General features: G+C 43.5%; 1 protein-coding gene across 1 annotated transcript in view; it reads right to left on the bottom strand.

Annotated features, from left to right (window-relative positions):
- The window catches only part of BEND5 (BEN domain containing 5), an 876,445-nt gene that overhangs the window by 79,436 nt on the left and 779,261 nt on the right, over window positions 1–17,748 (bottom strand). Inside the window, exon 11 of the mRNA XM_065842086.2 lies at window positions 3,825–3,987. Within this exon, the coding sequence (XP_065698158.2) occupies window positions 3,825–3,987 (163 nt within the window). The remainder of the gene's footprint in view (window positions 1–3,824; window positions 3,988–17,748) is intronic.

Raw genomic sequence — 17,748 nt, 5'->3', positions numbered from 1 at the left:
AGCAGTTCAGCTGCTGGTGGGGAATGTTACACAGCACTTCACATGCCTTGTGTCATAAGCCCTGTAAATGCCTAGTAAAACATGGTATTTAACGGAAGCGTATCAGCTCATTTTAAAGCTTCTTTGCCTGGTGCTGAGCAAATTGTTGCTGCGCTGCCTTTTTAATCAGTTACCACCAAATGTGTGCGTGTGAGAAGGGTTTTAAACATTTCTCTGTCCACTTCCAGGCAACTAACTGACAAGCCTACAATCCTCTTATTATGCCTTTGGAACAGAGTTCATTCACTGTTATCTGCAGCACATGTTATCGTAGGGTATTCTGCAGAGCCAGCCTTACAGAACACATTCCTAATGTTTACATATCAGTTAGATACAGACCTACCAGGCACACACGTACCTCCGAAGGAATGTATAAGAGGACACTGAGGAAGTTACACCTCATGCAGCGCTTTGTTTGCTGGGTGGAAACACAAGAGACACTCCAGCAGCAACCATTACTGATATGGTGCTAATTGAGGCCTGAGACATTCACACAACCACGTTAACTCTCTGCGTTAGACGAGGCCGGGAATTCAACACTCCACAGGATGCTGTTGTCCCACCATATACCTCCCAAACATATACCCCCTGCATAGACTGGAGGACGATCCTTCACTCCTGCATTTCATTTAAATAGTGCAGCCTCAGGGGCAAATTTGTTTTTACAGAACATACCAGGTATAATCCTCTAAATTCTGAACCTTTGAGGCATTTCATTTAGGAGACTACATTCAGTCGTACAAACTGACCTAATTTGGAACAGATTTCCACTTTCAATGATGCTTTCCTTTCCTTTATTTAGATTTTCTCACTGAAAAAACTTACTGTCCGCACTAACACCACCTGAATTCAAATAACACTTATCAGACTGAAAGTCTGTCTCCCATTTTCATGCGTGTAAGGTATCCGTTTATCTCAATAATTACAAAGTGTGTTTCGATCCCACAAGTCTGAACGAAATGCAAAATCTTACCCAATGTAGAAATATATGTGTTACAGGCTCACATAGAGGTTTGTGTAGCATGTAAACCGTGAGGATCATGGAGACATTAAAAAAACAACAACAAAATACCCAAACACACACAAAAACCCGCAAACCAACCAAACAAAGAAACCCCACGCAACCATCACCACCAAACCTAACCCACTTACAAAATGGCATGAAAGCGGGTAGCACTATGATCCTGTTTGCAAGCAATGGTGTAAAGGAAGCAAGCTGACAGGTAGATTACACACCAGCACTGCAAACTGTCAACAGGAACAACATGAGGCTGAATTCATATTTTTGTAGAACCTGAAGATTTGTGTTGGTCTCTACATGGAGCCGGTATGGCTGGTTTCTGAATGTGGGGTGTGAACTGCTTTGCAGTCTCTGTTCAAGGCCATGGGTGCCCTGAATTTGAGGCTGAGCCTCAATCTGCGCTTCCTAATCCAACACAAGAAGCTTTGAGCAGTTCTCGCCTCCCTGGCCCTGTTTCTATTAAGAACAAAACAAAATAACCCGCAACCCAATAACATCACAGTGGGATGAACAAAGTCCTAAGAAATGCGTATTTGAAGGCAGATTTCTGGAATACTGGCCCTAGCAGTTCACGGGTTTTGGGCTCACTGTGTTTTCCTCATTTATTTGCTTGACTTGCTGCCTCTGCATGTAGCTGGATAGGTAATAGAAGCACGCCCGTCCTTGGAGGCCAATATGAACTGACTGGCTGTGTCTTTGGTTCAGGTCCATTAAAAAATCTGAGCATTAATTAATCACTGACTTGCAAATAGCTTGAAAGAGCTGTGCCGGCTAAATGGGAACGCTCTGCAATTGTTTTACTCCCGGTCACAGGCACTTGAGTGATGTGAAACCTCTCCCTTGCCAGGATAGGACGTGTGTAAACCCAGCCGCTCCTGTGTTGGAGCAGACCAGCCCAGAGACTGCTCCAAGCAGCTCCATTTCTTTCTCTAACTAGCAAGCTGCACACATGAGGAAGAGCAGCACTCGTGATAGAATCCCTCCGTTCAAAAGGAAATAATAAAACCTAGCAGTGCAAAATGCCAGCGGAGCGTATTACACGGGCAAAGAGCCTTCCCTGCTTGCTGCCTGCCAGGCCAGGCAAGAACGGCTTCTCCTCCCTTTTCACTCAGCTGGGTGAAGCTGTAACCGCAGAGATCAAGCTGCTGCTCGAGCTTTGCCTGCATCACCACCGAGAAGGATCTCTGTGATCTGGGGCCTGTTTGCTGTGCTCCAGCTGCTGAGGGTCACCGTGGATGAACCGAGAACGATGCAGCCCTGTCTGCAGAAGGCAAGCCGAGGAAATACATAGAGATATGAGACCCTACACCCGAAACCTCCATAACGTGAAGAACAAACCAAAAATCTTGATGGAAAAGGAAACGATGCCAGCAAGACCTAAAAGTCATGAAGAAAAACATATCCAAGGGAATCACGATCTCATTTGTATAGGGAGTCTTTTCACTCCTCACTGCAAAAACTGTTCCTGATAAATAAGGAAGATAAATTAGCAATTGTCAGTACAACGAGGACCGAGTGAGGAGGAGAATTAAAGGTGAAACTAAGGCATCTGTTCTTAAAATGCCAAAATATAAGTACCTAAACCTAACAGTAATAACAATTTTTTCCTCAGTGGCAAGATTTATTGCATATGTGTATGTTGTGAGAAGCTATTTCTTGGAAACAGTTAACCCTATTGGCCAAAAAAGAGCTTGTATTCCAAATGCTCGAGTCAGATAAGCCGCCTTAATATATTCATCTCCCTCCTTCCCCAAAATATAACTTTCAGTGGAGAAGCCAAACCAAAAGATCCCAAATGATTAAGAATTACTTTCCCTGCCCCCCATTTCTTGTTCTTATTCCCACCCAGTTTAAACTTATGCATGGGTGGTGAAGAATTGTGTCTCATATGAAAATCTTCCCCTCACTACCCTGAAGCTGTAAAACTTCCCCGTCTTCCAAAACGCATGTAGAGGTAAATAGGCAATCACAGCTAATCTTTCTCCCTCTGCAGCATTTCTAAACCTGTGGAAATTTCAAAGGCTACCAAGATAGAATGACAAAATGAAACAACGCACCCAAGCCTGAAGTATGGGCACTGGTTATTTGATTGAGCATGGTGACAAAAAGAAAACCACAAAAACAGATCATAAGAGCAGTCAGAACAATGCTACAAACTGTTGATACATTGAGATAGGCAGACAGATATGTGCTTTTTGAGGAATGAGACACTGCTTCTATCTGAGCACTCAAAAATGTGACTTGGCTGGTTTTGTTTGCAGAGCTCGCTTTCCATTTCTTTGTCAACTGGTATTAAAGACCTGGCCCTGAGGCAGCTGCAGAACCTAATGGATCCTTTAGAGCCTTTTGGCCGCACTTCAAAGGCGGGGAAGACACTTCAACTCAGTACCAAAGATGCACTTTCAACTTGCTATTAAAACAATAATACAAACACAGGGATAATGAGAGAATAAGGAGAGAAATGAAGAAAGAAATGGAAGATTGCGGAAGGGAATGGATCACAGGCTCTCCAGGACTAGTTTCTGTAACAAGTATGAGGGACAATCTCCTACAAGAGGGAAATGGCTTATTTGATCTAATACACCTTTCTCTTCTTGAATTTCCACAGTATGGAGAATCAATAGGAGGGAAATGAAAGCATCAGGAGCAGACTCACATTTCCACTTGTGTGTTTGTATCTCAGCAAACTCTTATTGAGATAGAAGTATTTACCTTAAGTGCCCAGCTCACGTGTGCCGCAAGAGGAAGGATTTCAAAAGGATACATGCTTCTTCTGTGTAGGGGACGGTAGAAGTAGGTCCACCCAAGATGTAGCTGTAGAATGAGACTTCCAGGGTGTAGCAGTAGGATGTATCATTTAACAGCCCACCAAGGAAACGCCGGCCTGTCCCTGCTTTCACCGCATCTCTGTTGAACGACGTGCTGGACTGCAGGAGGAGGGACACAAAGATAGGAACAGAGTTCACGAGTGGAGCAAGGGAAAGGTTGGGAAGGAGGCTGTTAAAACAGAAAACAATTCACATTGCCAAATCTCATTTGGACTATATGAGACTGCGCTGTTTTTTGAGCACAGCCTGGAGAGACCATTAATGGAAAAACAGTTCTGGCACAGCGACTATAAATAATGCCTTGCAGACTTTCACAAAATTAATCTCAGTTCACTAGTAGCATCAGCTCTTCTCCTCCCCTTTTGGATAGCACCAAGAAATCCTGTCACATGCATGAGTTTAAAGTGAACCTTCCAGACCCGCCATTCTCAAAAGTTAAGCTGGACTATTTCTGGATATCGAGTTCCTTCTCTCTACTGCGTTTCCCCTCTATCATAACCATTCTCACCCAGCCCTTATCCTGGACTCTTTTAAGCAAAGAAGAAGTATAGTGGCATTTACATTCTAGTGAAACTTTCTTACCTAAGACATTTGACTGGTTCTTAAATTAGGTCACACAAATTTCCACTTCGCTAACTTAAATGTTAACTGGGTGTTGCTCTCTGGGTGGAAAAATATACCGCACTATTTTACAGCATTAGCAGCACAGTATAAAAGGTAGTATTTTGTGTTCTTACTAAAGATCTGGCTTTAAGAACCCTACAGCTTTATGACTATTCATTTGGGGGGTGTAGTGTGGAATGATGTAGTGTAGTATGGAAATACTCCAAGTATTCCAATAAGTGAGTTTTGGCTCTCCTGTGAAGACATGATGTCTGGAGACAAAAGGGGAGCTCATGGTCAGGTTGACTGAAGTCTCAGGGTTTGTTCCTACCAACTAGACAGAAAAATGGATTCTCATTTCATTTGGGTTATCAGACTCTATTCACGAACCTCATAACCATTAAACTGAGTCAATCTTGGCTTAGCACAAGTAGATCCAACTTGGGTCTGTTGCATAAAAGACCTTATTAACTCCTGATTTAAGACTTTTGCATTGCCAGTGAAACATAAAGAACCCTCAGCATCGCTTACTGTTCAGTCGTTGTGCCCATGGTGAATTCTTCGAGCTAGCCAGGGTCCTCCTATTGAACCTTAAGGGTAGCATCTTGTCTTGCTAATACAATGTTGGTATTTATCAAGTCATTCTCTTACCAAACCCAGAGAAAATAAGATTTGTTTCTTATTTTAAAAATTTTACGCAATGGTTCAAAATGTTAAACTTTTCCAGACCAAGAAAATCAGAGTAATACTGAAATAAGAAACAAATCTTGATGAATAGTGTATACTAGAAGATTTCAAGAACAGAAATACCTGTGGGTTTTTTAACATTCTGGATGTCTTGAAGTCTCTCTCATGTTAAAAAAAAGAAGTGGAGGGTTTTCCAGGTTAATTGAAATAAGATGGAATTGGGTTTCTTATTAGCATTCTATATAGGAGTTTCTAAAAGCAACTTCTTGTCTTTGTGGTAACATAATATTTAGCTTTGTGGTAAATTGTACATAGAATGTATTTTGCCATGTGCCTATCATATACTTTCCTCCAAATTACATGTGAGAAACCTTGAGGATATTCTGAATACCCATGGGACAGAGAGGTAAAGTGCTCATAAGTACTGAATGGGAAATTAATTGTTAGATTGATATGTGGAATGAAATACTTAAGGAGGTCTACAAGAGGGAGTGTTCTCTTACTTCCTGCAAAAGAAGGTTTCAAGAAACTACTGAGACCCTGCAACTGAGGGGTGCCTTGTCTTCAGTTGAAATTCTGAACCGTACAGGAAGGTGATCGTGCTCTGGGGATTGCTTTGGAAGTCAAGTAAATGTTGATTTCAATGGGAAGTCCTTCATGTTCAAATGAATGCCTGTGGTGGAACTTGTAATGCATCAAAGCACCAGCTGGTGAGTATGTGTGTATGGAGCCAACTCAAAGGAGGGAGACAGCAAACGTGTCAGAATGGGGTATTATGGGTTGTGAGCAGAAGCATCACTCTCAAGGGGGAAAAGCAAATTCTGTGTCTGTATTTGGCACAGTGAAAACAAGAAAACGTTGGAGGCGTGATTCAGGGCAGACATTAGGGACAGAAGTACTCCAGTGATTAGGAGATTCCTTTACTGGTACGGAGTACATATGAAGATTATGGAATCTCATCAACTATGTTTAAGAACAAATGGGACAAATATTTACTGAGTATCGTTCGCGTCTTTGGGACACAGTTTGGACTTGAGATCCTTGCCAGTCCTATTTCCCACTACTGCAGTCAGGCTAGAGAAAGGTTATGAGTTGAATTCCTCATAGATGATTCTTGAGATAAATATTACATAATATTTTCATCACTGTTCTTGGCGTGGTAAAGGATGACCATGCCAACAAAATTTGCTGATGAAACACCGCGTAATGAATCATCATTATGGAGAAAGCTCTGAATATCATACAAAAGGAAAAACCAGCAGTTGGATGAGTTTGAGGAGTGGAGTGACAGTAGCCAGATGAAACTCAGCTGCACAAGTGCCAGGTCATGTACTCAGGGCTTAATAAAAAACAATCTCTGCTATAAGCTGAAACCTCATCAGCTGGAAACAGATGAAGCCAGAGTCTGATGTATTACTTCACTGAAGTGACTTTTGCTTTCTGGCAGAAAATAGCTCAGAAGTTGGATCTAGTTATTGGCAAAATTATATTTGCCGTATTTCAGAAGTGAAGCAGGAGTAGTTTAAATAATTCAAAGAAGGTTTTATAATGGCCAAAAAAAAAAGAAAACAAAATTTGGATATTTCCAAAGTTTGAATTTTTGCAATTTTTTAATAGAAGAGCTCCAGCTTCAGCTGTGCAAAATTACTTGAAATGGTGATGGCATTAATGAAATCATCCATTCCTTTCTTTGCCAGGTAGTGCTGCACCTCCAGGAATAAAGAAATAATTAAAAAATATGAGCCTTCATTTAGGTGCATAAATGTAGATTTTGGAGATTAACTTTGTCCTAATTTTGAAAAAGAATCTGATGGCATAGACCAGCTTGACATCTTGAGTAAAAGTATAATCTCTGGTGTGACTCAAGAAGGTTGAAGTAGAGAAAAGGTAACATAAAGCCTTCAAATATGAGCACATGTTTTGAAACAGCAGCTTGGGGTCGGCTATAGATCAAATGCTATAAGCCAGAATGTGATCTGATGTTTCAGACAAAAAGAAGGGATTTAAAGATTGAAGAAAATTCAGCTAATGGCCAGGAAGGGTAGCCGGTACTTGCTTGAGTCCAATCTTCTACTCGGTGTTTCAAGTCAGGATAAATGGAGTGGAGAAATAAGCAGGTAAAACTGACTCCTCACCAGAACTGATCCTGGCAGCTGATAATGCTGAAAAACAAAGGCTGTGAAAAGCCACGTGTGATCGTGGCAAAGAAAGAGCCTTGTGCGTGCACATTTATTTAATCAAACTCTGATCTGGAGAAAAGGGGTGGCGGGGGGCAAGAGGCAGAAAGGAACACGTTGTCTGCAAACGAGTCTCTTTCTGAGAGGATCCATTGCCCTAAACCCCTTGCAAAGCTGAACTGAAGCCGTCATTAAGCAAAGGCACCGAACAGGCACAGCAGGAGAACAGCTAAACAAATATTTATTTCCCCAAGACCGAATCGCATGGGAGTGTCGACAACAGCAGCAAAATAAAACGTCTGGAGGGTGGAGGGAAACACCAAAGACTTTGAAGTTCTCAGACAGGGATATTTGTGTAAAATCAACGGTAATTTGTTATTAAAACACACAGATACATTAAAGTTCACAGAAGGACTCTGCTTCCCAGCTTGTGTGAATATATTCAGTGAACAAATAGCTATCTACGGGATTAAGAGGTGCCAAGCAACAAGAATCCAGTCTTAAAAGAGCAGAGCGGGGAGGGCAAAGGATGCCCCTGTTTTTGGTAGGAAGAAGCCCACCAGAAAACTACATCTGGATTCCACACATTCTTGGGAGCCACAGGGTGTGCTGACCCTCTCTCTACATCTTGGGCATTAGTGACAGCTTTCCCAAGCCTTCCTACAGATTTTCATTCCTCCCCTCTCTGCTTTGCTGAATAACCTTCTGTTTTCCCATTGGGAATGACAGTGTCTTTCCTCAGCAAATTCAAGCCCCTGGCAGCTAGATTACACCTCAGAGGCTCAGGCAGCGTCCATATGGCTGAGGGATGCTCTTGGTTTCTCAGCACTGCTCCATCATCCTTCTAACAACCACTGGAATACGTGTCCTGTGCAGTTCACATTCCCAACGCAGGGATGGGCAGTTTGATTGCTTTTGTGTGCCTGTATTGATCTATCACAGGAGGGGCTCCTAAAGACAAAGAAGGAGAACAGCACATTTCTTACACATCTGAGAATTAATCTGCCCAAGTCCACCCTTTGGCATCCTGACTTGGAATCTGAGTGGTTCTGCTCGGTGGGATCTCCTCCTCAGTGTATGTGTGACTTCACAGAAGGCTTGTCTGGCTAAAGAAAACCTCAGGTTGTACAAAAGGTAAAATCAGCGGCAAAACCCTTTTCAGTGGAGGATGCCAAAATTGGAAGAGATGCCAAAATTGGAAGGGATGCCAAGCAGGCTCAGTGTCCAGCCAGCGAAGGATGGGAGCTTCAGTTCTACCTTTCACTGACGGCAGGGCAGAAGGACAAGCTACAAAAGGTACTTTCTTGTACAGGACTTGTTGGGGAAGGAATCTTTGTCATCTTCTGAAATTGCTCAACACATTAGGGAGACAAGGGATCAAGGTATGGCCACAGTGCAAGTCAAACCTTGCCACACTCCTAGCATGAGAATCAGGGTATAGACTATCCATCACTTATGATCAATCTTAAGGTGTTTCTCCAACCCAGAAAGAAATGAAACAACAAGGTACAAATGATTCAAAGTAATTAGGAGAGAAAACGTCAACCAGTCAGAAATCTGGTCACAGGCTTTGAAAGATTGAGAAAGATGAATTTCTGATGTAGCAAGGTCGAGGGGGTTCCTGAAATGTGACAGACAGGTTTCACCAGCTGTTCACATCTCCTGCAACACAGCTGATTGTCTACGTGCCCATGGAAGGAAATAACAAACTGCATATATCCCCAAAAAATTGAGTTCTAGTCTGCACATGAATGTTTCCCAGAAGAGTATCTGGATGAAACTCAGAATAAAGGCATCTTCCCATTTACTGATATAGACAATGATGTAGGTTCAAGAAGAGTTTCACAAAAACTTGCTCAACGACATGCTCACAAAAATCAGAGAATCCTGTTAGAAATCTTTCCTGGAGAAAAGCAGAACCATAAACACTAAGAAGATTTATACTTAATGTTTCATATTACAACACATAATTAAAAATTACCTGGGGCATCCTATGCCATTTCCATTTGGGAAATAAGCTGTAATTCACAACTGAGGTGAACTGTTCCTAAAAACCAACCGAACAAAAAAACCCCAGAACACTACAAAACCAAACAAATGCAGAATCAGCTCCCACATTTTACTTGTTCTGTAATTGAGCAATAAGCACTTTACCTACTGGGGGTAAACTGGGATTACACGTACACATCGCTTCATGTTCTTCACCTACCAGCACCAGAAGTGGCCAAGTGTAATCGGGACTCAATGACAACCTCCCCGGAGTTATCCGCTGGTGCTGCTCCTGCAGCTGAAGAGCAGGCGCTTTTCCTAAAGCAGGGCTGACCTCTATGAGCCCTCAGCTCTGTGCCCCAGCGCAGCAAAAATGTGACAATAAAAAAGTCAGTAGTTCGTGCTCTAGAAAGAAGAAGTGGCGCAGTAGTCATCAAGGAAGAACAACCGTGCCATTGGGAAATGGACTGGAGCCCAGACAATGTCAAATCCATCTCGGTGAAGAGTTTTAAAGTATCAGCTGCAACTCATTCACTCTGGTCGTCTAGAATGCTTTATTGAAGTCTGCACAAGTTAGAAAGAGAGCACAGAAATGCACTGGCTTTGAAATCTTTGCCACGGAAGGCTGTAAATAGCGATATTAGAAATTGTGACTCTTCCGTTTGCCTCACCACAGGGTGCTACGAGAGGGGTGCACCTGCCAGCTCAGTTCTTCGTATGGATAGAGCTAATTACCGCCATGGTGTGCCCAGCAGCCGCTGCTTTGACCCCGCCGTTCTCACAGCTGGTAGCCCTTCAAGCTAACTTACGGGCAAAACTCATCTACTCGCTCCTCTAGAAGCGCCGAGGAAACTTCTCAGTTCAAAAGCCAATTTAAGTCTCTCCTCACACCCACCTCTCACCAGCTCCATTAACTCTCTTAATAGACTGGAAAGCATGTGTTAGTGTTTTTTGTGATAGACTATCAGCTCCATGCCAACTGGGTCTGGAGACTTGGAAATCATACTGTTTGGGAGGCTGCTATCAGGCAGCCTTCTTCCAAATTATTTTACAGACCAGCTGTAGCCAGCATCTGAAATATACACGGGATTATTTTAAAATAAAGGAAAGGAAAAGAAAAAGTATCCCAAAGGTAGAAAGCTGATCTGAAGGAGGCAGCAGAAAAAGAGGAACGATCCTGGGAGCAGAAACGTGATGAAATCGGAACAGCCTTAAAATTACTCCCTGATCCATCCCACCTTGCAGCTTTGTGGTGTTTCTGATGCACAGGAGGAAAACGTATTTCATCTCAAAATCACTTGTGACTACTGAATTTTGGGAAGAGAAGGTTTTAAAAATTCGGGGTCATTTCAAAGAGGGATCCCATTACCTGGAGTTTTTCCAGACCCCTTAGGGCCAGCCAGACTGGACTGATATTGCTGTGAAAGGACTCGCTCTCACTGATGGCTCTGCAGTTGACAGCATTTTGTTTCATAACTCCTGTGCCTGGTAAGAAACACTGAGGTGGGCAGTGAATTTGGGTTCAGCAAGGGAATATTCTCTGAACTAGAATCTGATCTGCAGAAATCGGAGAAAAGGTGTGCAGAGGAGAGCTGAAACAGTTTGAGGTGACCTAAGAACGTGCGAAAAGCCTGAAACTGCAACCTGAAGACCAAATGGCCTCAAATGCTAAGAGGGTTTCACTATACCTGTCTCTTTTTGCCTTCTTCCCGCTGCCCAGAGGGAAGCAGACAGCAATCACTCTTCCTGAAAGGCAGCATCACATTGCAGGAGTACCATGAACACAACCTGCCTAGCACCACTTTGTTTGGCTTTAAAGTGCAATCCTCCTCAGAGAAATAACAATTTAAAGGTACTTTGTCACCACGCACACATCTGCTCCCCGAGGGGCTTCATTATCCCTTTAATGTGTAGTGGAAGAATACCACATCTTTCCCCCTCTTCATCCCTCCCAAGTGTCTTTCAGTCATGCCTGCTTAAGTTTGCTGATAAAAACACATATTTGCATGGTCATTAGCAGAGGGGTTGGAAGGAGGAAGCTTTATAAGCTCTCAGTTTGTGCCTCAAACCCAGAACTACCAAATGAGAACTACCCTTTTTGGAAACTCTGTAGTTAGAAAAGCAGCTGGCTTTCATGCTTCAAGGTTTCAGCTGTTCACCTGTGAGAACTAGAACAGCAGCACTTTTCTTTTCACTGCTCATTAGTATCCATGCACTGCTCTCTACAGTGCTTTGCGTTTCACATTCCCCCAAATCCATCCTCACATGTACTGAAACTGGTTGTACCCGCAGCTCCCGCCTCCCCAAGTGCTACAGCACTGAAGATGCTCATTGAGCTCACTGGCTTCACCACAGCAGCTAATGCTGGACCGGAATCCAAATCAAAACAGCAGCTTTTCTGAGAGGCCTTAAACAACACCCTGCAGTCAAACAAAGCGGGGTGGCAATGACCTCAACTGAGACCTTCACAAAGCCATTCGAGGGGTCCCATCACAACCTACTCGGAGAAGGCAAGATAAGGAGGCAGATTTCACCCCATCTTCTAACCGAACCACAGCTGGAGCTCATCATTCCACTAAGTTCTGCCACCCCAAAAATGGAGAAGGACATGGACCTGTTGGAGGGAGCCCAGAGGAGGACCACAAAGGTAATCAGAGGGCTGGAGCACCTCTCCTGTGAAGAAAGGTTGGTTGGGAGAGTTGGATCTCCAAATTCTTCAGGGTAAAAATGGAGAAAATATCTGCTTTCCCCCACCCCTTTTTTACTAATAGCAACCTCTGCTTCTCAGAGCACATCTGTCCCCAAAGATGCCAAAGCTGGCATTTCCTAGTGTAAGCTCTGCAGAATAATCACACCGTTTAGAAAATAACTCGTGTCTCTGGAGTTCTCAGTTTCCCTATTTGTCAGTAGAAAACGAGACATTTCCTCAAAATATACAGTAAAATAGCCTCTAGCAATAGACTGCAATTCTTCTCTTTACAATAGTTTTATGACTGTGTGTGCGGTCTCCTGGGAGTTCTTTCATAATCATTTATACAAACGACAGAAACTTAGGACAATGAGAAGCAGAAAGGGAAATGCAACCCTCATGCATACAGTTGCTTTGAATAGTCTGCGCAGACAGTGGTTTTCTCTGTGGGAAAGAGATGTTCTGCTCACGTGTAGGTCTAAATCTGGAGACCACAAGCACTCCATAGGAGGGGCAGCATGTTCTATGCTGCTCCCAGAGCAGCCCAGTGCTCACACTCCTCCTGGGCTCTTTCAGTGCTCCGGAACACTTCTCTGAACCAGACTGATGTTCCACATCCATTAAAATATCCCATAGTTAAAGTGGTGATACCCAGAGGGAAATCTTGAGAGGGGGACGGGTGTCTAATTCATAACCAGCTTCCTACCCCTCCTTCACAGCACAGTTTGTCCAAGTCAAGTGAAATCTGCAGGAGAGGTAACTTGCATTTGAATGTAAAGGAGCTCCTTTCATTTGTGCTTCTCTGGGAGGCTGTCACCTGCTCCCAGTTTGGTGACATTAGGTGAGAGTAATGATGGTCTTTGAAAATACACCATAAAATTGCTACTAAAACTTGCTTTTTTCTGCGGATATTCAAAATTTCTACCTGTGTGAGGGTGGAGAAGGGGCTGTCAACTCCCGTATGCACGAACAACACAGCAAGAAGGTACTGAAAGAAAATCCATTTACTCAAACACTTTCCTCCTCTCCTTTTCCTTCTCTTTGCAATACAGATTAATTCAACAGTCTGTATAAAAAGAGGGGTGGGCTGGTTCCGCACGATGTAATGGAGCAGTTTCATTTAGCTGCAGCTCTCCAGAGGGCAGAGCTCTTGGTGAGACCAAAACCTGCGATGCTCAGCAGCACAGGCTTCGCAATCCGTCCCCTGTGCCACCGGACACACGTTCCGTCTCTCCCCTCATGCAGAACCCAGGAAAGGTAAAGAGAGAAATTTCTGGAGCAACATGTCTGAAGCAGAGAGCAGAAACGCATCCCAGAGGGGTGCTAAAGCATACAATAGCTGTGTTTGTCTTCCTGGAAATGCCCTGCTACCAGACAACAAAAAAGGAAGGTAGGATCATTTGTTGTGCTCAGGTTTTAAGAGATTTCTGAGTAAATCTGTTAAGCTTGCATGATGTTAACAAAACCTACCCGAATGCAACAGCTTTTGCCTTTCTGGGACAAAGGCAGAACAGCAGAGAGGCACTTAGAAGATGGTTGTGCAAGTGAATATGGGTTTTACTTCAGGATGAGTTCTAGGTCTGAGTAACTTGCTTTCTGCTCCTGCCTCCCTGCCCAGCCACATGCATCATAAACTGGTTCTTCTTTCTTTCAGAACGGATTATTGGGGTTTGCTCATTCCATGTTCCTGAGCTGTTATTACTCCCTCAGGCACTTGTGCCAGCACTTAGTTCAGACATGGCCCGAAACACACTGGGACTGGTAGTGGGGATCTCAAGACTAAGAGGCAGGGTAGGGATAAGAGCCCAGCAGGGCTGCCATGGGGAGATGAGGAGGCTTTCTGGAAGGAGCACATCTTCCTTAAGAAAGCATGGATGGATGGAGGGGGTGCTATGGAAATGAGAACAGACCTGGAGGATGTGGATAAAAGGAAAACAATAGAAAGTATCACTAGATTAAAATCTTCTTGGTTGCTCAATTTTAGACATGCAGGCTAAAATAGAATAAAATATTAAAAAAAAAAAAAAGGCGCTAAAATATAACAAAGGAAAAAACCCACAACAAAAAAAATTAGGGCAAATAATTCCATATCTGAATTTTCTCCTATTGCTGAAACAATGATAGTCTCAAAAATATGCTTTAGGTCACAGAGTTATTATGGCACTGGGGTTAACATGTTTCCCTAAGGGAAACTGGGTGGGTTGTTGTTCAGAGACTTCACCGTTGGCCTCCCTCACAGTGTGGTATAAAACATAGGGAACTGCTGCCAAAGAAACCAGACAAGCACTTCGAAGAGTTGGGTTTTATTCTCCAATTTCCTCACGCAAGTCACTTCTCAGCCACTCTCTCTCCTTCCCAGCACGACTGGAAGCTCTTGGGCTTGCGGACTTTCTCAGTACTTCTCCAGTGCCCAACATAACAGGACCCCAAGTTTTTATCAGGGTCTTTGGCTAACCACAGCACACAAAGGACACCAAATGGTATTTCTAAGGAAGGTGCTCTGCTGAGAGGATAAATACAAGAAAATGAAAGCAGAACTCAAAGGTATCCAACTACAATCAGTTTGGAGTCCAAAGAAAAACAAACAAAATCCCCAAGATTAAGCCAAGTGCCTCTGGCCAGTCTTTTTCCTTTCACTGCAAAGAAAAGCAAGCTTTATGAAGTGATAAAGCCATCCCAGAATGGTTGCAGTTGTTTCTTTTAAATGCACCAGAGAGAACAGATGGTCTCCTCTCATACTGTCACAAAGGTCAAAATCAGCCACCCCGAAGACTAGCAGGTTCTTGAAATGCTCAAGTGCTTGTGTCTGGTCGTTGTGACTAATCCACTCTCCAGAACAAGAAAGGTCAAATGAAGAACACCTCTCCAAATCCTGCAGTAACTCCGAGCCATGGCTGATGTGTAATGCACTCAGACGTGGTGTCAACAGCTGCTCCTAAAACCCAATGAGTCAGCCTTTCAAAAGAGCTTGTCAGCTCTCACTGGTAGAGCTTTCATACAGATTATATTTACTCCCTAATGTTTAAAAATATCCTTGTTAAACCTTGGAAATATAAAATGTTTGCCTTACAGAATTTGTCCTTTTCCCCCAGACAGCTGCCCAAAGATGTCTCATGTATTTATTTGAGAGCAAGACTTGCTAGCTCTTCTTTCGCTTCCCTCTCCACACTGAACCAAAAGCAGGCTTCTGTTCCTGAAGTCACATCAAAATGAAGAATTTCTGGTCCCTTTCACAAATTCTACCTGCAAACCACAGTGAGCCTTCCAGAGCACTGTGAGGTTAAGTGTTCTGCTCAACAGATAGAGAACAGAGACATTGGGGGACTCTCCTTCGGTCCTCCAACAGGCACACAGGTGCAAATCCCCTGTCCATCCCCTACTCTAATCACCAAACTCCCTTGGATGTTGTCATTTAAATAAAAAGGCCTATTGGAAATGACAGGTGAAGAAAGCAGTCCAGGCATGAAATGCACTCTAAAGTGTATTAATAGAAGGTTGCCAGACAAAACGGCACAAGGCATTTGATCGCATCTTCTTAGGCTTGTTGTTCATGCTCCTTTGCATCTGGCTGCGTGATTTCTGCCAGATTCTGGGCTGGAGGAGCGGGCCAGGGTTTGCCTGCCTTCCCCAGCCCGTGCCGGGCTCAGCTGCGATCACGCAGAGCACTCAAAGAAATCCCTTTGAGTCGGGGTTCATTCTGAACATGTAAAACCCAGACAAATGACTGCTTCTCCAAAGTGAATCCCATTTCACAGCAAGTAGGTTATTAGTGTGGAACTCCATACAAGTAGCCTGCATTCAAAAGCCCTCTGCATTATTAATAGAAGATGAGCTTTTGACATCAAAGGAGAACCATTATGTATGCTAAACGGTGGCAAAAATTGTACCCGCACTTCAAACCTTTTCAGTTCTTTGTCCCTTGTAAATCAATCAAGGTTGACAGATGCTTTAAGGAGAGTAATCTTTTCAATGATACTGTCAATGGATAACATAATGGAACATTGTCTCTGTGCTGTGTGAAGACATGGAGCTAGTCAATTATGGACAACACTTCATGCAGCCGCCAGTTTTCACTTGAAGTGCTGCTGTTGAAGTATTATAATCCCAACAAATGGCCGCAGCAGCATACAATGTAAATGAGACCTCCTGAAGCTTTGGAAAATTAATTAGTAACAACAGTGGTCCATTCCCACACTTTCAAACACCGGCCTGGTAATGTTAACGATGCACTTCCCCCCTTCCCTTTGAGCAGTCAATAGGGCATATTTACATACACTATTTTTAATCTTAAACACTTTTCCCCCCTCTTTTTAAGTGCAGGAAACTCAAGATTCCTTCTGAGCAGCAAACTTCACCCCTGATATTTCCAACCAGTCACATAACCCACATGACTGGAGCTGAAAACAAGAGAACAGACTTTCCCACCTGGAGACAGCAGTAATATTCACTCCTCCTGCTTCACACATGGTGGACACTTTGTGCCTGTCTCCTTTTCCAACACGTCTATCCCCTCAGCTGCCCCGAGAAGAATGGCTTGCGTGGATGTCAAGGGAAAAGCTTCCGGTCTCGAGAGACCAGTAGGATGCGAGTTGAAAGCTCAACGAACTGAGCGCCAGCAGCACCGAGCTCAAACTGGTGCACTGGATGCCAACATATATACCCGACTGCCAGCTTCTACAGAACGGAGACTGAGAGTCAAAGGGGAGAGACTGCGCTGTTTATTCAGCTATTGGCTTCTATTTCCTACATCATTTTCTCAAAGATTTTCCCTTTGTCAACCGAGGCTTGCGCTAAGAGGAACACTTAATCCCCCACAGTATCAGAGAGGAATCCCACATTTGAGCACAAAATTTCTTAACTCCTATCAATTGTAGGTTTTCATTGCTGTGATCTGTGAACAGCCCTTTATCTATAATGTGGTTTTGAAACAACTAGGTGCGGATAAGAAACTCCATCACTGAGGTCTTCTTGGACAAGAACCGGCTGTTCCTTGAACCCAAATACCTCTTCCCCAGGCTCCAAACAGCTGGGAACAGATGCAGCTGCTGTCCCTCCTCTTTTAGTATGGATTTGATCTTCTGCACTGTGGATGGTTTTCTGAGAAGCCCTTGCAGTGGTTGACTGCAGAAAGCTTCACCCCCCAAAACATACAGACAAATGGTTAAACAATACTGACAACGGTTAAGGAATACTGTGAGGCAACAGAGGAAGCAACAGCAGCCGTCAGGCATCACCCAGCCATCTGCCACTGCTGATCCTAAGAAGAAAAGGGAAATGTTTGGTCAACCAGAGACCTCCCTCATGGCAAATGAAAAGACAGAGGAAAGGATATCTTCTGCCTGTCCTTAGAAATGTCCTTCGCCTTAGATCCAGACTTTTTCCCCACTCTTGCATGAAACAAACTACCACGGAAGAGAGAAACAGGGATCAGGAGGTGTCAGTTACTCCTTCCTTTTGCTGGAACAGATCTGTCAAGAAAACAGTGGCAGCAACTCCTTTTCTATACTCAGTTCCCACTCAAACTCCACAGTGCTATATGCACAAGCACAGGACAAAAAAAACCTGTCTACTGCATCTTGATGAGAAAGCTTTCGGCTACCATTCTTGCCATCGTGAAAATGGCCTTTTTCCAATTACAGATTCTTTTGCCTTGCAGGCTCATGCATACGCAGCTTTTGTATCTGATTTTGGATTTTGTTTCTCTAGAGCTAAGCG

Source organism: Patagioenas fasciata, chromosome 6 (assembly GCF_037038585.1).
Source record: "Patagioenas fasciata isolate bPatFas1 chromosome 6, bPatFas1.hap1, whole genome shotgun sequence".
In the NCBI taxonomy this organism is placed as follows: Eukaryota; Metazoa; Chordata; class Aves; order Columbiformes; family Columbidae; genus Patagioenas; species Patagioenas fasciata.
This window is presented reverse-complemented; position numbering and strand designations above follow the sequence as displayed.